The sequence below is a fragment of the Castanea sativa genome, chromosome 2 (assembly GCF_040712315.1).
Source record: "Castanea sativa cultivar Marrone di Chiusa Pesio chromosome 2, ASM4071231v1".
Taxonomy (NCBI): domain Eukaryota; kingdom Viridiplantae; phylum Streptophyta; class Magnoliopsida; order Fagales; family Fagaceae; genus Castanea; species Castanea sativa.
The window spans coordinates 33,607,194-33,629,229 of NC_134014.1; the positions used below are offsets into that span (position 1 = coordinate 33,607,194).

Genomic DNA, 22,036 nt, shown 5'->3' on the forward strand with positions numbered 1-22,036 from the left:
CTTTTTCTCCAAGACACGTGGCATCTTTTGATTGGCCGAAATGTTTTGATTTTCAAGGTGACACATGTCAGCACTCGATTTGACTGCCTGTATCATTATTTACACGCGCCAAGCTGCTTATGTCATTGCTTACACGCGCCGATGTGTGATTAGTTTTCGCATGCTTTTTGTGTCTATACTTGGCAAATTTCTGTTGGTTTCTGAATAGTGATAACAAAACCTAATAGCAGTGCTTTGTAATTGGCTGTACTTTGTGGTCTTAGTAGTATGATGTGTCAGCTTGTGATAGGTCCGAAATTTTCCCTCTCTACATCTGTATTACACAAACTCGAGTTCCACGCGACATTTACAATTCTAGAATTCCACGTCACTGGGTGCCACCATGGATTCCGTTAATAGAACTCGAGTTTTATGAAATTGAGTTCTACATAAAACTCTAGTTTCAAAACGCGAGTTATATAGCATTGGTACTCTCCTAATTATTTCATGAACAGTGGTATTGCTATATATTTCTGCAAATAGTGATATATTACCATTCTTGCCCTCGCAAATGAGAAGGCCTCCTTTATTTTTGGAGGGGGAAAAGGCCTTAATTATCAGGTTGGAATGAGTTAGGGACTCTCCAAGACATTACTTTTCGGGGTAGTGAGTTTGAAAAATCATAAGTTTGAATTGAAGATTCAAAAAAAAAAAAAGATGTTAAGTATTAGGGTAATTTTAAAAGATTAGCACTCAAAAGCAAAATTGAAGTATCGATCCAGTACTTGAACCTAGATTCTAGTTTTGTGTCCATTTCAATTTTTTGTTGTTGTTGTTGTGATTTTAACTATTTTTACTAATTTTTAAAGACATACATTTTAGTCTTTTAGGGCACGTTTGGTATATGTGTTTAAACAACAGTTTTTAAGTTTAAAAAGTTTTTTTTGAAAATACGTATGGTGAAAAAGTGTGTAAAAATACGTGTAATGTTATTTAAAAATTGAAAATTATTGTTTTAAATTATGTACCAAATACCCCTTAAGAGTTTGAATGTCGAGTACTCAACCAAATAAATAAAAAATTGTAATTAAAGTAATATTATTTTGCATATGAACCTATTATTGATATTATTTTTAATATGCACAAATAAGTTCTTTTGAAAACGTTTGTTTTCATATTTAAATAAGTGTTTAGTATTTTTATTAGTCGAACATTAGAGATGAGTAGCCCACTAGATGTTAGGAATTATGATATAAGTACTACGTGTCTGTCATTTTTTGGTTTACTAGTCATATCACAATGGTTAGATGTTAGGAATTATGATATAAGTACTACGTGTCTGTCATTTTTTGGTTTACTAGTCATATCACAATGGTTAAGGAGATGGTATCTTGTGTGGCAATCATATGGGATCTCCCCATTACAATATGGGATGATATTTTATGACGTGGATAAAGTACTAAATTTGGTTGGAAGAATTTTCTCAAATTCACTGCATTTCGGTTTGTAAGACTATTCATGTGGGTAAGTACTTAGAAAATGAATACCCAAGTTCAAAAATAAATTTTTTTTTAGAGAGTGAGAAAATACTTCAAGTGCAATTCTAAGCTAAATTTAAGTCTATAGCCGAAGAGCCCAGAATAATAGATAGATGTAATTCAAGTAGTAATTGAGAATAATGCTCTCTTCGGGTTGGTCCGAGGTTTAGTTTCTTATATATACTTAGTACAAGTTTTATACCAAATAATACATTGTTCACTTCCCTTTTTTATTTTTTTGTATCTTAGAGAAAATGTTCATCCTTTTTTTTTGGGAGGTTCCTTTCCTTTTATATCCTTCATTCTTGTATCATAACCCTCCACCTATACTACTCAAAGCATTTCTCAGGATACTTGTTCCATCAAAACTCTGCTTAAGGTGGTAGAAGCGGCTTCTAGCTGTGAAGTTATAGTCTAGGTATCATTTTCACATTAATACAGCTAATATGATTGGTGTAGGACATTCAATGCGGAGGTGGGAGGTATATCTTTCAGGAAACTTCCCCCCACTATCCTTGCTCCCATTATGCTCATTTCTCTTTTCCCTGGGCCTTCATAAGATACTAGCTACCCTGTTTCTACTTCCATCCTCGGATCAGCGGAATTCTCGGAGCTTATTTACCCCTTCAGGTTAGTTTATGTAAGCTACGCCGTGGTCTAATCCTCTTTAGTCCTTGGACCCCCCACAATGTGTATTATTGAAAAACTAAATTTGATTCTAAACTTGTTTAAATCTTTTCGTACCCATTAGCTATCAAATTATAAGGCTACACATGAGTATTATTTAAACAAGTTATTTGATATATTAAAAATAATGTTTTTTTTATACTTATTTTATGTATTGTTTGCAGAATTCACACTACCTTTTTTTTATCCTTTATTTCAAATAGTTTAACTTAATTTTTTAAAAAAATATGTTAGTTTTTAGGTTTTTTTTTTTTTTTTCCTTTATACCGAAAATAAGCAATTTTCTAATCAAATAATTTAACTTTAATTTTTTATTATTTAAAATATGTTAGTTTTTAGTTTTTTTTTTTTTTTTTTTCTTTATATCGAAAACAAGCGATTTTCAAACTAATCTAAGTAGGTTGGAGCAAGTTTAAAGAAGAGAAATGCTAAAGACAAGATTAGAAAGTTAAAATGATTAAAGACAGATTAGAAAAATGAAAATTCCAAATTCCAGGTGGGTGAGGCTTTTACTCGTGGCTCGTGTAAAGCACAAGCCAACCTTGTCTTTGTTGTTGGCCATGTTTCTGACTGACTGACTTGGAGTTCCTCATCAGATCAAAGTTTCTTCTTCTTCTTCTTCTTCTCTCTCTCTCTCTCTCTCTCTCTCTCTCTCTCCCCCCTCTGATACTCACAGAAACACACAGTAACCACTAACCAACAAGAAAAAGCTGGATAAACCCTAGGACCCAGATTAAGCTCTGGTAGTTAAGGTTAATGTGTTACAGAGACAGAGACAAGAATAAGTTCAATGGATCAATGGAAGACAGACAACAATAATTTCACTGCAGAATTAGCCCCTTCCACCTCTGCACCCTCCAATCCCAGGTTCTTAGTTTTTCCTTTTCTTTTTTTTTTCTTTCTTCTTTTTTTAATTATTAATTTTTTAATATTCTGTCTTTGAATTTGTTTCTACTTGACAAAATCATTGTTTGGTGGTGTTTCTCAGACAAAGTGTTGATGTGGAAATTAAGGATCCAGTTGCTGCGAGGAAAGTTCAGAAGGCTGACCGGGAAAAGCTGAGGAGGGATCGATTAAATGAGCAATTTCTCGAGCTTGGGAACACATTAGGTACACTCTAGTAACTTTACCTTATCTTTTCACTACATTTTCCACCCAATTATTTGTTACAAGGTTAAAAACAATAGAGAAGTGCTTGGGGGTACTACAAACTTTACTATAAATAGTTACTATCAAACTAATTTGGATTCTGAGTTGTCTTGTCAAGTCACACATGAGTGGGATTTAGTTAGCTCAAGGTAAAGTCTTTTTTGTCTATTAAGAGAACTGGGTTTGAATCTGTATACGCCAAAAAACCAATTCAAATCATATATATATATATATATATATATATTTAAGTCACACATAAGCCCACCTCATGAATTTGGGTGCGCGGATTGTGTAATTGACCCACTTGTTACACTCGGCAACAACAAAAATGGAAACGTAAGTTTATACCTAAATGGTAATAAAATTTGTAATATATGTAACATGTCTCTTACAAATCAGTTGTTATTTCAGTGAGTGGTTGCAGGTGTGTGTTTGCACATTCTCAGATATGCTTGGCCTGTTTGTGTTTGATGACCATTTGCTAGATACAGTCCAGCCAGTTCCAATATCTGTTGTCAGGATCATGTGTTTGTATCATCTTTATGACAATTTTTTTTTCATTTGTTTTCCTACTTCAGATACTTTAGTAATCCCAAATGAATGGAATATTCTAATTTTGCTGATGTAAATAGCTGAAGCTTTAAAAGAACTACTAGATATGTAGAAGAAGTAAGAAATTTTTGTGTGTTGGCTGTGTCATGACAAAATAAGTAAGCTGTTGCAAGGCTTTAACTTTTCAGGACTGCTGTGTGAGTTTATAGCAACACCACTGCTGACTTGCTCTTTCCTGGCTGAGCATATATTAAGCTGCTACTATAATTCAAGTGGAATTTTTTCTTGAAGTTGCTTGCCTAGACTTGGGAATTTGGTTATGAACTAGCTTATTACTCTCTCAAAAAAGAGGGCAATGTTCCCTTTGCTTTCAATATAAAGGATTGATTTAATTCTCATTCAAAAGGAGTTAAGCTACAGCTATACTGGATGTAAATTGCACTTGAAAACTCAAATGGACAAAATTATTTCTTCTCCTTTCAGAACATATACTGTGGAAGCAATGGCAAAACAATATTCCCTCCGTCTGACAATAAATGAGAGTTTGCAAAATGGCAAGCATGTTTAATGAAAAAAAAAATAAAGACAAAATACCTTGTGCCTGCATTTACGACTTAATCTTGAGCATTTTATGAATAAAATTATGCCTATTTTTCTTCATTAAGATGGAAGCTATTTCATATCCTCAACCTAGAAGTCTTGTACAGGTTGACAGATGATGTGACAAGTATATTCATTTCAAAACTTCTTTTATTGGCGAATGTCTTTTAATGTTACTACTACACTACTTTTTAAAGTCCTAGCCTGTTGCAGAGTTTGTACCATTAATAAAATGGTTGTAGAACATGTGCATCACAATCAGTGAATAATTTACTAATTATTCCATTGTTTTGTTTTTTCCCTGTTAGTAATGATTTAATTTTACAAGTGATTACTGATTTTGAGCAGTAGACTTTCTGTTGGTTTGTGAAATAAATATTCACCGTAGGCAGGATATGTGTACATATGTACACCTTCTCTGAGAGCCTGAGAGCTTTTGTATTACCTTGGCTGTCATAACATGTTTGTTTTAAATAATTATCTAGTTTGAAAAGAAACATAAATTTACTTACCCAAAAAGAAAAGAAAAGAAAAGAAAACATTAATAGTAATTGTGATCGTGATCTTAGTTATTCACTGGACTTCTTCTTGTGGTGATGACAAGTTTGCTGCACATTTGGACATTTACATGTTACTAAAAACAAAGGGAGGGAGTAAGGTTGCCTACCAATCACCTCTCCTAGACCCCGCTAAAGTGGGAGTTTTGTGCACTGGATACGACTTTTTACATGTTACAAACAAAATGCAGATCCGGATAGGCCCAAGAATGACAAAGCAACCATCCTTAATGACACAATCCAAATGCTGAAGGATTTAACTGGTGAAGTCAACAGACTAAAGGTTGAATATGCAGCACTTACTGAAGAATCACGTGAGGTGATGTTCTCTCCATATTACCTCAAGGTTTTGAAGCCCGCTGTTTTACTTGTATTATTAATCAGTTTTCACTACATACAGTTAACACAGGAGAAGACTGAGCTCAGAGAAGAGAAGGCATCATTAAAATCTGATATTGAAAATCTAAATGTTCAGTATCAGCAAAGACTCAGGGTTATGTTCCCATGGGCTGCCATGGATCCTTCTGTTGTTATGGGTCCACCATACTCATACCCAGTTCCAGTACCTGTCCCTTCAGGCCCAATCCCTATGCACCCATCTCTGCAGCCATTTCCCTTCTTTGGAAATCACACTACTGGTGGCATTGCTAATCCCTGTTCAACTTTCATCCCTTATCCAACTCCTCCCAACCCTCCAGTGGAGCAGCCGTCGGCCCAATATGCATCCACTTCACAGATTTCAAGCAAACAAGATTCCAAAAGCAAGTCATCAGATCATCAAAGGGGTAGCAATGTGGAAAGATGTGATGATTCTAATGATGTGGCAACAGAACTTGAATTGAAGATGCCTGGATCATCAGTGCAGCAGGTCAATTTAAAGATTTAAATTCAGTGCTTGCAGAAATGCTTGTAAATTGAAGATGACTGAGTTTGTTGATGCAGGATTTGTCTTCTGAAGGAAGGAAGGGCAAGCAATCACAGAGGAAAGAAAGAAGTGCTACTGAAATTAGCTCTTCAAGCAGGTATTCTTCATCTCAAGGTCATCAAGAGAGCTCCTCTAATAGTGTGGGTGACATGCCAAAGTCCCAAAACTGATAATATTCTGGTTGCCTGTATCTCTTGACTGTATCAAACTTCTAACCTAGTAACCTCTCAAGGTAAGGTGTGACCGCCATGACACCCTGATAATAATGTCCAGTCTGACTTTCAGGTGGCTTAAGGCCTTGATATATCATCTAACTGAATCTCCAGTATGAAAACAAGGGTGTTTTTTATTGGCTAGTTAGGAATAATTGTAATTGGGACCCTGCTGCGTGGTTCTCCCTGCACTAGGAGGACCTGGAGGCTCTGGTTGGGGGATGCTGCCATTAAATTGAACTATCCCAAAAACCTGTAATCTGTTTCAGGGCTGACTCAAAGAATGCCTTGAACATGTTTTTGGACTTTGTAGGCTTGAGAATGTAGTTGTAATGACTAGTTATTGCTTAGAGTTTGTAATTATATGTACCATGTGCCTAACTCTTTGATCTGTTCACACGTTTACATGTAAATGGCTAATTGGCACGTTGGTTTTGTTATCTATGGTTCTGGCCTGTCACATTTCTGGTTTATGGTACATCTTTCAAGTCTGTTGAGCTCACCATCCGGTGTCTTGACTGCTCAGTTAGTGTTAATATCGTGTGAAGGCTTGTTAGTTGTTACTGGCAATTTCTTTTGGTGGGTGTAGCTTTTAGGGTTCGTTCGTTTGGGGTGAAAATAAGGAGGATGGAAAACAAAGAGAAGAAAATTATGGTGGAAAATGTTGTTTTCACTGTTCAGTTAGGGAAGAAAAATAGGAAGGAGAGAAAACTCGGGAGAAAGTTTTCTCTCCGGGTCGACATTTTTTTTCCTCCCAAATCGGGAGGAAGATCTAGGGAGAAAAGTGCTATAGTAGCACTTTTACAAAAGTGCCTTATTCCCACCTATGTTTTTTCAACGTTCTCTTCGCTTTTTTTTTTTTTTTTCAACGTGACGTGATTTTGTAACTACTTTTTTGTTGGTCACAAAATCTTTTGCCCAATTAAATTTATATGTACATTATTATAATTTTTTACATTATAATAATACAAATAATAATAAAAATTTATATATATGATGTGATAAATTTTATATTATGTAACGAGTACAAATAAATCTATTTCTTTCATATTATGTAATAAGGGTATAATAGTAAATTTATATAAATTACATTTTCTATCCTTCTTTTTTTCTTTCTAACCAAATAAAAGTGTTTTCCACCCTCTCACTTTTCCACCCCTCCAACCAAATACACAAGAGAGAAAATTAAATATTTTCTATCCTCCTATTTTTTCATTTTTCTAACCGAACGGATCCTTAACATTGATGGACTAGAATGAACCCGGTGAAGGGTATACATTTAAGGCCCATAGCTAGTCAGGCTTAAAAAAATATTGAGAAAAATACAAACCCTTTATATAGTTTTCAAGTTTTGGTCTGAAAATTCCACAAGATAGCACTTGAGGATGGAGGACACTTCTTAAGTTGTGGGAGAAGGCTAGGCAGCTTCTAAAATTTGAAGTTGGAGATGGGCGCCAAATTTTCATTTGGCAGGACAATCGGCATCCTGATTGTGCTACTTCAGACTTATGGATACAGACTTGTGTGTGATGCAGCAAGCACATTTGATGCCAGTGTTTTACAGAATGGAGAGTGGAAAATTGGCAATGGAACCCTGCAAGATCAGAAGAGTTAGTTAGAATTTAGAGTAAACTCAGTCTCATAACACTTGGGGATCAAGAAAAGCCTGTGTGGAAAGCAGAGAACATTTGTTCTTCGAATGTCCCCTTACTAGAAGAATCTGGAGGCATGTCATGAGATTATGTTTGGTAGCAAATGTCCGTGTGTTTGGAATACATTGTTAAATGGGGTACCACAAATATAAAAGGTAGGGGATTTCGAGCAACTCTGTGCAAAGGAAAAATAGGAGCTATGGTGGTGAATGCTTAATAGAAGAGCAAATTATCAAGAGAATTAGTCGGGATATAAAAGGAAGGCTGGGGCATGCTGCAGTATCTGGTTCATTAATTGTCCAAGGAGTCCTATCACCTATGTACTAACTGGGCCTTTCTTTTTTTTTTTGAAAAGAGAAATTCCATTAAAACCAGAAACTGAACTACAACAATGCACAGAAAGCAACCCAGCTACAAGCAGTCTAAATGTATCAAATTTCTCACGACAGTGGGAGACACGCCCCTCCACACCTGATTAACATTATCACTTCTAGTAAACCTGGCCAGCTCATGTGCAACCTTGTTGAAGTCCCTTTTCAGGTGCCGGATCTGCCAACTGCTAAACTTATCAAGGGAGCTCAAAATACCATTGACAATGTGGCCGAAACCCCCATTGGAATCCTTGGACCGAATGCTATTAACCACTGATAGTGAATCTGATTCAATAATTATCTATTGAAGGTCCAGCTCCTTTGCAAGAAGAATCCCCGCCTTAATAGCTAGAGCTTCAGTCTCTTCCACAGTAAAGTTCCCTGGGAGAACACGGCATAGTGCAGCAACAGTTACTTCCCTACAATCCCTTATAATCACCCCTATACTCGACCGCCTCCCGTCATCTGCAGTGGCCCCATCAGAATTGATTTTGAACATCCCAGCTGGGGGCTTTTTCCAACTAATCTCACATAACGAAGACCCCAACCAACTAAACTTTGCAGCTTCCTTAAAGTCTTCAAGCAAACTAGTTGCAAGATTCCAGACTTGCTCAGCCCCCTGCTTGGGCTAATGGGTGATATACACTGTTGTGTAGTTCCTTAATTGTAGTGGTTATTTGTTTGTTCCTAGCTTGGTTTGTTGTAAACTTGTAAGCTAGTGGCTGTGAGGTGGTTGGCTCTGTTTTGCTAACAGGCCTTGTATGAACTTTGTTATGTTTGGTTCTTGAATGAAATAACTGATTTATAAAAACAAGCCTTATAAAAACTGATTTATGAACTTTTTTTTTTATTTTGTAGAAAAAAAAACTTTTTTTTTAAATTTATATATATATAATTTTTATTTTGAAAATCTAATTTATAAGTGGATAAAATAATTTGAAAAATAACAAGAGATGAAGTTTTTTTTAGTGGTCGTATTTTATAGAAAAAAAAACTGTGTTTTATTTATTTATTTTATATATATAATTTTTATTTTGAAAATCTAATTTATGAGTGAATAAATCAATTTAAAAATTAATTGGAGAGTAGTCCTATTTTTATGCAATGTTTTAGTGGGAGTTAGAGTTGTATTTTTACCGAATTGTCTTGCAGCTTTGTCTCTACTTAAACATAGGGGTATAGGGGCATTTTTGAACTAAAAAATTAAGAATCCAAACAGAGGAAGCCCTTTTTTTTTTTTTTTTTGAAAGGGGAAACAGAGGAAGCCCTTTAAATAATAGTATATAGATAAAATAAATAAATAAATTTTTTTTTAAGTTTTGAACGTGAATTATCTATATTTCTAATAAAAAGATTCTCCTGTATAGGTATCATCATTAAGCATTCTTCAAACTTACCGAAATTTTTTATGCCAACAACAAAAACTCCACCGAAAACCCACTACCTGCATACACTTCAATAATATTCTTCCTTTGAACTAAAATAAAAACGGTTACATATATGAATTCAAATATCTCCTTTTTATTTATATTTGTTATCTATTCGGATTCAAATATTTCAATCGTTTAACTCTTTTTTACTTCTTTTAAAAAAACAAAACTATTCATATTTATCCCAATTCATACAATTATCACCACAATTAATTAGTTTTAACTAAAAAAAAAATATAAATCCCTACCGTCCACTTCTCTTTTATTTTTCTTTTTTTAATTATTTTTTTAAATACTCATTCTTATTCCAATTCATACAATTATCACAATAGTATATAGGTTTAATTATAAAAAAGAAAATATTGAAATCCTCACCCATCCACACTTAAAAGGAAAAAAGAAAACAACTCATTCTTATCTCAATCCATACAATAGGTTTAACTAAAAAAAAAAAAAACCTATATGTATATCATTTATTCAAATGTAAAAAATAGAACAATTTCGTGGGATTCTTCTGTTTGGGTTTTAAATTCCAACTGTACAAAATTGCCCTCATTTGAAAGTGTTAAAATTGCAATAGGAATAGGGATAAAAACGTAAAATTACTACTCCCAAATACCCACTGTTATCTCGATTCCCACCAGTCACTAGACTTTCCTCACTTCACAGACTGATTCAAAGAAAAAAAGAAAAAAAAAACCAGTTACTATCCTTATCATTTTTAGTTTCTAGTTTCGCATTCAATTTGAAAAACCAAAGCAAATTTTCATGACAAAATCAAATGGACTCCAAAAAACAACATTTTGTTAAACATTTTCCCATTGTTATCATTCACACAGACGGCATCCAAAGATCCACGACTACAAGCCCGGTTGCTAAAATTTGATATTTATGAAACTTGGTGCTTAAAGGCAAATTATATCTTATTTCTATTGAGGTATGTATTTCATTTGAAGTATATATTTTCTTGAAGTAAAGGATGTGACTTTTTTTTTTTTTGGTTACATTTGATTCCTACATCTACTCTCTTGCCCATCATGTGGTGTTTGTTAATCTTCTTATACTTTTTTTTTTTTTTTTTTTTAAATTTTTACTTGTACTTGCTTGATATTGACAATTTGATATGCTTGATATTGACAGGATTATATGTGGTGATTTTTACTTTGCAGTTATCTTCTACATGTTTCCCAAAATTTGGTATATGTGGTCAAATTTAAGCCACACTTAGTTAAAGTTAGCTCTTTCTCCCGTTACACAAATTTAGCTTTGTTCCTTTGTAATGTTGAGCTATTTTGAGTTAGATTGCGAAAAATTATAATTTTCTTTTGGCTAAATTTAATTATTAATTAATATTTTTTTCTTATAAATGTGATAATTATTTTTCTGTGTGTATAGATTAGTTACTGTCATTGTTTCCACAAGTTTGATATTATCATATTAATACTAAATTTGGTCTTAATGTTTTTCTATTTCAATTAAGATTTTCCATCATATCCGTGATAAATATTGATAAAATTATTGTAAGGATAAGGGGCCCAAATATGGGTATTGGGCCATGGGCCGTGTCTGAGGATATTAAGTAGTCTGAGGACAGGTTATAGTGACAGAGACCTAAGGATAGTGGTCCGTGGAGGGAGTTCGGTCTTGAGGAACTGAAAATATTGTATGAGGAGAAGTACCTCCTCGGCTAAACAAAATAGAGGTCATAAGTCTGACCTTTCATCAAGAATAAGGCACCAGACGATCATACTGGCAAGGATAAATATAAGGTAGGGATAAGACAAAAGAGGGCTAAGAAATATCTGAGAAAAAAGCTGCTACTATCGCATTGAACGCTCTGCAACTAACTCCCTAACCGCATTAATGTGAAGGTGATACCTGAACAGTAACATTCAGCCTTACAACTACCCACAAAAACTTCAGGAAGGTGCGGATGGGATAAGTATCAAAGTCAGAAATTTGATCTACACGTGGAGGGCTAAAATGGAGTGAAGAAGGGGAATATAAAGAAGAAAAACTCCATTACAAATGGGGGATTAGAAAATCTAAGGGAAAATGGCTGTACACTGAAGAACTGTAATTTTAGTTAAGTCTAAGAGAAATATATAAGAACAACCTTCCTCGGACTTTGCTGAGAAGAATTTTCCTTGCTCAAAACTGTTTGTTTCATGCTTTCCAATAGCAACTAACCTACTGTGATCATTATACACCTAACTCATTGAAAGTTTAGTTTCAAGCCCACTTTCTACAAATTCATTGATTTTGGCTCTTTGGGCCATTGACCTTTCTTTTGGTCTTTTGGAGCAAAACGTGCCCTAACAATTATAATCATATTTGTGGTCATGCGATATTAAACGTTGGTTAACTTGGGCTAATGATCACAATTAATTTATATTATGGGTCTGTAATAATCCACAATGGGAGATTTGAGTTGGAACTAAACAATTTTCTGAATATACTATAGGATCAAAGCTTTATTCATCAAATTTTTCTCAATACATTTCTCACCATGTATCTCTCTTTTCTTTTTTCTCTCAGAATTTGAAAAAAATCCCCTTCTTTCTATAAGCTTCTTTCCCTTTATACTTCACCTTCATCTCCTTCATCATCCTTATTTTTTATTGTATTTGCTCCTTTTTCTTCTCTAGCATGAGCTCTAGTATGTGTTGTTCTTGTTCAACTGGACAGCCTTTTGCCCTGTTGGACTCTTCTTTCTTCATCGTTATGATGAATAGAGACTTTCGAGGCTTTTTGTCTTATCTTGATTAGCTATCCAGCATTAAATGCAAGTTTGTTAGACGGATTATTGTAGATTTATCTAGAAATTTTAGAAAGTGTCCTCAAATAATCCCATTTGTTCCGAGATCATTTTTCTGAGGCTCGAAACTTAAGTTGATGTTGTTAACTAAGTAGAGGTATATTACCATGGGTGATTTAACGTGGGACTCATAATGATGCACCTTTGTAATCCGTGGTCCAAGATATATGCCTTTTGTAGAGGCTTTCATCTGGGGATTATGTATTAAGCCTATTCTTGCCCATGGCCCAATATTATTTGGGCCTTGCAAATCTATTATTTGGGCTTTTACACACCATCTTCCTACAATATTCATTTATATCCTCACGAAAAGCATCTTTGACATGAAATAATGAAAATAAGACCCATTATTTTATTGCATTAAAATAGCTGTAAAGTTTTTTTTTATTCTTCTCTATCTTTTTTAGGTTGACTTATTAACAAATTTGTTGGATTGCATAAAGGCTAAATTTGATGAGTGCGGGTGATGCAGAAGCATAGTGGTAACTTATGTGGCAGCCACATAGACGACATGTGTCATTTATTTATTAGGCCATTTCTTTTTTATTTATCTTTATTATTCAGTCAAAGTTAATCTTGAGTCTTGTTGGTAGTTGTTCTAACCTAATAAATCTGATCATAGGGTGATGTAGAGTCAAAGAGTTGTTATTATGGATGGCAAAATAGGCCTGACCCGACCCTAATGGGGCTAGTTTTGGTTTTAATAAAAAAAAAAAAACTCGAAACAGGTCCAGGTCGGGTTTGGGTATTATGCAAACCCGGCCCGGACTTGACTCGTATACATATATAATACTAAAAAAAAATTTCAAAACCCCTTACCCTAGATATAAACATATTCTAAATTCTGTAACACCTAGTCTCACACTCCGCCTCTCCCTTTTCATCTCTCAGCTCTCTCACTCACACGCTGCTCTTCATCTCTCATCTCTCTCACTCACACGACCACGAGCAGTCAAGCCCAGTTCTCTGACTCTCTCATCGTTCTCTGTTTCGTTCTCACCGATCTCGCATAGCCCTGAGCCCTCTCATCCCCCTCACCCTTCTTGCACCGATTCCTTGCCAGTCAGCCACCCTTTAATAGCCTCACTCAGCCACCCCCCTCACGGCCTCGCTTAGCTTCCCTCTCACGGCCTCGCTCCACCTCTTTCTCCTTTTTTTTTTCTTCTTTTTTTTAGGTTCAGTTCATCTCAATCATGTGAGTTTGTGTTTGTGTTTATGATCTCTACGATTGTGTTTATGTTAGGATTTGTGTTTGTGATTTTGAAAGGGAAAATCATAAATTTGAAATTTTTGTTTGGTTTGTGATTTTGAAAGGGAAAATTATAAATCTGAAATTTGTATTTGTGCTTTGTATTAGGATTTGTGTTTGTGTATGTGATTTTGGGTCGGAAAATGATAAATCTAAGATTTGTGCGTTTGTAATTTGTGTTAATGATTTTGGGATGGGCATGACGGGACAAGGCCTACAGGACCCGATGGGGAGGGTTTGGGGTGAAAAAAATAACCCTTTTATTAAACGGGCCTGGTTTGGGTCACGGGGGCAGACTCGCGGGTCGGGTTTGGGCATACAAAAACCCGCCCCGAACACAACATGTTGCCATTCCTAGTTGTTATTTGTATTGGAAGTTATCAAGCATTTACTGTAAGCATTTATTTCACATACAATGTATTCATCCATAAATATCAATGAGAAATCTGAAGAAGAAAAGAAGAAAGTTTCTATTCCGAAAATTATTTGCAAGTTTCCTTGCTTTGGAGTTGAGTGTTCCTCCTAACAATCAAGTGTGTGACTTGGTCGTGTTGAGTGACATCTGCGATTAGTAGTGTAGAGTGACATCCACTACCTCTGGTTTAGTGGCATCCCAGAATTATTCATCCTATCATTAGGTTAAATCTTTGATTTAGCCTATCTAGTGGGTCTCGACCTGCATCAGCGAGTGAGGGATACTATTACTTGACTCTATTACTAAAAGTATTACTTTGGACTGGTAATTTATGTGGTGGTTGTTAAAAATTAGTTTTGTAGAACAAAGATCCTATTTATGTTTGTCTCTTTCAATACATGTACTATTCATATTCTTAATCCACAATTTTTACATAATATGTTCCTTCTTATATTTCATATGTAGTTTTTCTATATATAACTAGTGATTACAAGCTCTTCTATTTTATTTTTGTCCTAAAGGACAAAACTTTACATATATACAAATTCAATGTTGTTGCGTTTTCCAATTACCAAAATTCCAAAGTGAGTGATGAGATTTATGTGTTTTTGAGTGAAATAATTTTTTTTCATGCTACATTCTATCACTCTCCTAAGAATTTTGGAAAATGTAACAACCTCGAATTAGTATACATGAAAAGTTGTGTCCTTTAGGAATATATATATATTGTAAGTGCACAATTGCGCCTGGACCCAAAAACACAAGTGAGCTCAGGCCCAATGAGCCTTAAACAATGAAATTTGTAGAGTGTGGGTTCGCAATCTAGTTTGGTGGTGTTCGAAGCTTGATGAACAGGCTAGAATGTTACAGTATTTGCAAACAATAGACAAGTAGGGCAAATGAACCTCCTCGGACGTAAGCCGAGGACGATCTATGTATTATTTCTCTTTTTCTTTCAAAGATTACAGTTCTTAGTTCTTGTCTAGTTCTATCCACCACCTTTTGTCTAGCTACCTCCCTCCTTAAATACTTCTTCTTCTTCCCTCTTTATCCACGTGTCACACAAATCTTACCCTTAGATCCTCTCCCCTACTTTCCACCACCTTCCTGAAGTCCTTAAACAATGGCCAGAAGGCCCCTTCTACTGTTCAGGGGTCACTTCCCCATTAATGCGGCCAGGGAGATAGGTGCAGGGTCTTTAATGTGGAGGTAGCAGCCTTTTTCTGAGATATTTTTCTCACTTCATGGCCTCTAAAAGGTATTTAGATCCCTCTCTTAACCAACGGTTTGTCCAGAATACTGCCTATAATCTTCATGACGAATCCCAGGGTCATCACGGGTCTTTCCGAGGGGAGATCATTCCTCGGATGAATCCTCGGACCTTCGCCCTATGGGCCGACCTACAATCTTTAAAGGCCTTTAGTAAAAAAAACGGTCCGGAACCCGTCAATGAAGCCCAAGGCCCAAGTACTTGCTCAGGTCCCTTTACTCCCCACGTATATATATATAAACAAAACTTGGTTTTTTTTTACCATATTTAAACTGTTTTTGAAATTTTTTTTGAAACATAATAGTTTTCAATGAAATAAAAAAACAAAATATGTTTTTACAATTCATGCATTTTTTCTTCCATTTTCTTTTAGCATGATATTTTTCTTTCTGATCAAAAGTAGCATGATAGGATTTCCTTTTTTCTTTTTTTCTTTTTTGGTAGATTTAAATTCATCAAATAAAGCTACCATATCAATAATAAAGGCTTTGTTTAAAACTCTTAGTTGGCTATGAATAATAGGGGTTTGAAAATCGGGGGCAGTGGAGCTTGAAAATCAAAAGCAGTTGGAGACCCACATCCAGTCTCTTCTTCTTCTTCAATGACACGCTTGCCATGTTTAAAAGGATTCGTTGTTTTTGTGTAATAATAAGCAGCGCTTACTTGGGAGTTGTCACTTGCAATTCCTTTCAGCTTTAAATTAGGTTTTTCAATTTTTTTTTTAAGAAATCATTGAGATCTTGATCTCTTTTTGAAATTTCTTCAGAAACAGTAGATCCAACAAAAGAATGTCTTCCTTCTTTAATTATAAGAGGTTTGTTATCATCAAAACTTATTTTAACAGTTCCATCAAGATATTGTTGGATGTGGTCAAAATTTAACTTATCAGAGGGTTGATTAGGGTATGTGTTACGAAATGCAATGATTGTAAGAATAAACATAACAAGTAAGTGTTGAACCTAGGATAGTATGGATAGATTATTTAGATCCAATTCCTCTATTAGCTCCAGATATAGTGCCCCTCTTGATATTATAAATGAACAAGATTACTTTGTTGAAGAAACTAGTTTCACTGATTTTAGGAAATGGTGTATTCCTAAAGTTGATACTAAATCCATCTATAAGACTGTTGGGTCCAATCTACCTTCAATTCTCAGTTTAGTGTTCGTACTGTTGAGCAAACATATTCTATTTCAAGAACTCATGAAAAATGTGGTTTGTTTAATAGAAGAAGTATTAATGATTTTCTTGCTAAAAAATTTAGTTATTTGCATATTGGATTAGTTCAAGTTGCTGCTAAACCCCTTACCCAAAAACGTGTTAATGCTTCTGTGATTATATGCTTAAGAGATGCTAGATTTAAAGATTTTCATACTAGTATTCCTGGCATGATTACCTCATCTTTGTTTGATGGTCTTATTTATTTTAACTACTATCCTGATCTTACTCTTGCTTTGGATGATCCTAATATTGTTAAAACTTTAACTTTAAATATTTTGACATCTAGTTGTGATAGGGATGAAGGCAATAAGCCTCTTGCTATTATTTATCGCATTTATTATAGATTGGTAAGTACTACCCTTAATCCTCATGTTAGACTAAGAGATATCAGTGATAAAACTTTGTTAATCTAATATTCCACTCCTGATGCTAAGGGAGTTAACAATATCCTCTTGAGTGCAAGATGTACTACTAAACTATAGATGGACATATTGTTAGTGTATAATAGTGATGGTAGATCACACCATAAGATGGTGCACCCTCACTTATACAATAATCCTCTATCTGGTGGATGATGTTACTTCACCAATCTGCATAAGAAAATAAATTTAATGTTAAAATTAGTTATATATTGAAAAGTTATGTTTCTTAGATAATGTATATCTTTTAGAGAAAAGAAATGTCTTCCAAAGAGGCACAAAGGAGTCTTAAAATAGTGGAATTCCTCATTCATTCCATATGTTATATTATTTTCTCTCTTTGTCCATGTTGTCGATTCCCACCCTAATTGCATTGACATCCACATCATTAGGACAATCATATATCACCAAGGTGTGCAAAAAGTAAAGGCGTAAATGCACTTTTAGTCCCTACATTTTGGAGCTTTTTCTATTTTGGTCCCTACATTTTATTTTTACCACTTTTAGTCCCTAAACCAATTAACACGTGACATTTAAGTCCTTACTGTCACCCAACTAACAGAAAATGCTGACGTGGCTAACAGAGGAATTAAAATATTATTAAAAATCCACTTGGCACTCATCACCCATGCCACGTTAGATTAAAATTAAAAAAAATTAATTTCTCAATTTTAACAAAAGAAAAATATGAGTTAAAATAATAATTTCTCAAGTTAACAAAATAAAAAACAGAATTAGAAATTAAAAGTAACAAGAATTAAGATCTGAATTTAACTTGATCAAGAACACAAACCCAATTCAATATCATTAGTTAACCTATCACATACCCAAATGTTAACAAACTGAAAATACCCAAATATGAACAAAATACCAAATCGATTTACAACCACAATATTAATCAATATTAACACACCCAAAATAAATAAAAAAATTTAAACACATGGCTGCCATGCGTTTTTATATCTCCCAATTCCCAATTTCCAAGCATTAATAGATGGGTTGGATGCCACATGCAGGTTTTTAATTAGATTTTTTGGAAGAATAAGTTCTTCCCAAAGAACATTCATATGTTCTCTCTCTCTCTCTCTCTCTCTCTCTCTCTCTCTCTCTCTCTCTCTCTCTCTCTCTCTCTCTCCCACAGAAGCCGATTTTCATTTATGGAATTTTAGTTTTCTGGGTTTGTTTTTTGGTGGTTGGTTCGGGTTTATGGATTTATGGGTCTTTGATCTTTCTCTTTTCCTTAACTGAATGAGTGCTTAAGAATGGGACTTCGTCTAGATCAAATCTCAAACTTGGGCTCACTTCAACAATGGAGCTTTATGGACCAGTGAAGGCGGGCAACCACGCCGAAATCGAAGACTTCGACACCTCCACTTGAAGACTCGGATTCTCAAGTTCAAAATCTCAGATCTTCGGTTATGGTTTTAGTTTTATATGGGTTTGGGTTCTCAGTTTCATATGGGTTTGTTTGTATTGGGAAGTTGCAAGGATCGGTTGGGTTTGAAGGGATCTTGCTCTAATGGTCTTTGTTTGCTTTGAATTTTTAGTTTTGAAATTTATGGGTTCAAAAAGAGCTAGTAACGAATTGAGAAGATAACGAGTTAACTCACGGGTCGGACAATTCGCCCTGGTGCACCATTATGTTTGGGATCAGAGAAAGCAAAGCAAAGCGAAGAGAGAGAGAGAGAGAGAGAGAGAGAGAGAGAGAGAGAGAGAGAGAGAGAGAGAGAGCAACGTAGCTTTTCTGATAGGAATCTCGGTCCGATTCCGTCTCGGTGGAAGGGAGCTTGTTGGTGGGTGCTGGGTTCGACTGGGTTCGTTGGTTGGGATTGCAGGGTTTGTTGTTGTTGTTGTTGTTGTTGTTGGTCTAATCGGTGTGGGTTTGTTGTTGTTAGTTTGGGTGTGGTTTGTTGTTGTTGGGTTGGGTGTGGTTCGGTCTAATCTATTTTGTTGTTGTTGTTGTTCATGTTCTTGATTCTGGGTTTGATGTTCATGTTTTTGATTCTGGGTTTGTTGTTGTTGATGTTCATGTTCAATTTTTTGTTTTTAATTTTTTTATTTAATTAAAATTAATTTAAACGCTGATGTAGCAATTTTTTAATGTCAAAATAAAATTTTTAATTATTATTTTATTGTGCCGTTAGCCACATCAACATTTTCTGTTAGTTGGGTGACGGTAAGGACTTAAATGTCACGCGTTAATTGGTTTAGGGACTAAAAGTGGTAAAAATAAAATGTAGGGACCAAAATAGAAAAATTCTCAAAATGTAGGGACTAAAAGTGCATTTACACCAAAAGTAAAAATGACACGATGACACAATGAAGACTTATGAGTTATGATTCTATAAAGTATAATTGTATCTGGATCTTCCCTCTATCATCTCTAAAAGATCACTTTATATTAAGATGCATACACGCAAACTCATGATTTCGTTAGGCTTATCTTATAAAGAAGCCAATGAGACCAAGACCCTTGTAAATGTTTGTTTCACGTTGCTATACACCCCAAAACTCCATGACATTTCTTTAAGTGTGTTGGAAAATTTAGACCCTAGTTGATAGAATTAACAAGTTTTAAACTCAAGTTGTTAATTTGATTTATTATGAATAAACCTTGTTAAAACAAACAAAAAAACGTCAATATCATGTCAAAATCATGCACAGCGGAATAGTAAATAAGACAAGATATGATGATCTAAGAAAACCAATGAAACAAACTAGTTTCACAGTAAAAAACTTGGGGGGAAACCTTTCCAAAAAGTAATCCGCTATAATAAAGAGAAGTTTTAGATCTAGTACAAAACCTTTATCCCTAAACTCTACAATCCCTGTAAATGAACTTACAGCAGAAACCTTCTACCGCTTTAGAACTTCTGAACTCTTTAATATATGAACGCCACCCTTTTGCATGAATCCTAGTACGTGACTAACTCCAACAACTTGAAGAAGATGATGTTGGCTGCAAAGTTTTTCACTTCATCAACAATGAAGATCAAGAAGTACTTGGTTACAAAACCCTAAGGTGCAAAAGACGCAGTAACTTCTTGCGGAGAGAATAAGGCACTAGGTCACTTTCTGCATGTGTTCTCCTTGTATATTCACTCAATGCATATGTGACGGCCTTTAAAATAAGCCTTATATATGTCTAGGGTTGTGAGAAAAGAAACCCTACACAAATATACAAGCATGGGCTGAAAATCAGATCTGGAATTTCTGATTTCATAAGTCTCGATAGATTCAGCTTCTGTCGAGCTTCCTTCATTAAGTCTCGATATATTTTCTGTCGAGGTATCTGTTGAGATTTAATGAACAGCTTTTCTTCACTTGTTTCTTGGTCCAATCTTCATGGCTTTAATACTTGGCTTGAAAAACATGTTTTTTAAAGTACTAAACTCAACCTAGATCTACCCAATTGCAAGTAAAATGCATTTTGTCAAAAGATTAGCCAATTACATAAAATATGTCCTAACAAAGTGGAGTTCTCACAAGTTCAGGTTGTAAAACTAGTAAAAAGTGCAAGACACAAATTTTTAGAGTCTAAAATTAATAAAGAGAAAGTAAACATGAGAGAAAGAGAGACGTTGTGAGCTACCATCCAAAGACCACCAGAATACCTTTACATAAAAGTAGTGATGATTACATAATAGTATTGATAATTATAGTGTTGCACACTGTGTGTAAGGGAACACATTTGAAATCATTTTTTTAAAAATGTTTTTAGTTATAAGTGTAGAAAGGGAAAATTCCCGACCTATCACAAGCTGACACATCATACTACCAAAGTCCACAAAATACAACCAATTACAAAGCGCCACGTACTGCTGCTAGGTTTTGCCATCACTATTTAGAAACCAGTAGAAATTCACCAAGTGTCATTGAAATGAAGGCATGAAACTGCATCAGCAGGTGTAAGCGATGACACAGGCAGCCTCGCACGTGTAAGCAGTGACACAAGCACTCAGCACGTGTAAGCGATGACATAAGCGGACCAATCAAGCTGTGACAAGTGTCACCAATCAGACTCCGCCACGTGTCGCTCACCTACCCCTAAACTCCTATAAATAGAAGCCTCCCCAAGACATTGAAGGGGAGACAACAGAGAGAACAGAGAGAAGGAAGAAGATATCTTGAGTTCAGAAACCCAGAAGCTCTGCCAGGATCAAACCTCAAAGCCTCCAAGAAATTCAAGAACTTCAACCTCGAATACAAACAACATTCGAAGCAAAATCATACAAACTACTCGTCCAGATCTCAAAGTTCACTGGAATCAAGCTCAAAAGCCTCCAAAAACCTCAACAGACCATAAATCAATGAAGCTCTACGGAATCAAGCCTCTAAAGCACCGAAGAACTTCCACCACAAACCTTCAAACACGAAGAACACACGAAGAACACGAAGAACACACGAAGAACACACGAAGAACACGAAGAACACGAAGAACAAATAATTTCTAACAAGCTCATAGCCAGAGATTCATTGTAATTCCGTTTCAAAGATCTTCGATCCATTCCTCAGCCAAATTGAAGAATATCTTATGTTCAAATCAAAATCACATTACCACAATTCCAATCAATAAATCTTTCAAGGAGATCGAATCAGAGGATCACTCCTTTGTAATTACAGAGAATTGTACCACACATTTATCAATACAAATTTGTATTTGTGAAACTATTTTACTTGTTTGATTTATTTCGAACTAAAAAATTTAGTCGTTTACAAATTCTGGCACGCCCAGTGGGACATCTCTGCCTCTCATCTCATTCTCCTTCAAAAGAAAAGAAATTCGATCTGCTACTAGCTTCGATGGCTTCTAACAAGAATGCTCAAAAATCGGTGATGGATGCTTCCGTTGCGGATGATTATGTCGGCCCAATCACTCGTAGTCGATCCAAAGCTCTTGATCAACCGCAACCCCAATCAACCAAAGAAAACAAGCTTCATAATATCATCTCTCTAGACTTTCTTGCAAAAACGAAAGCCACCGCTAAGAAT

The 22,036-nt window shown here is 35.1% G+C and overlaps 1 protein-coding gene across 1 annotated transcript; it reads left to right on the forward strand.

The window, feature by feature from the left end:
• The first annotated feature begins 2,722 nt into the window (after window positions 1-2,722).
• Window positions 2,723-6,641, forward strand: LOC142623520 (transcription factor bHLH121-like). The gene is made up of 5 exons (XM_075796961.1): window positions 2,723-3,071; window positions 3,193-3,314; window positions 5,254-5,381; window positions 5,463-5,930; window positions 6,005-6,641. Exons 1-5 carry the CDS (start codon window positions 2,995-2,997, stop codon window positions 6,155-6,157), a joined length of 948 nt encoding a protein of 315 aa, XP_075653076.1. The 5' UTR covers window positions 2,723-2,994; the 3' UTR covers window positions 6,158-6,641.
• Window positions 6,642-22,036: the final 15,395 nt, after the last annotated feature.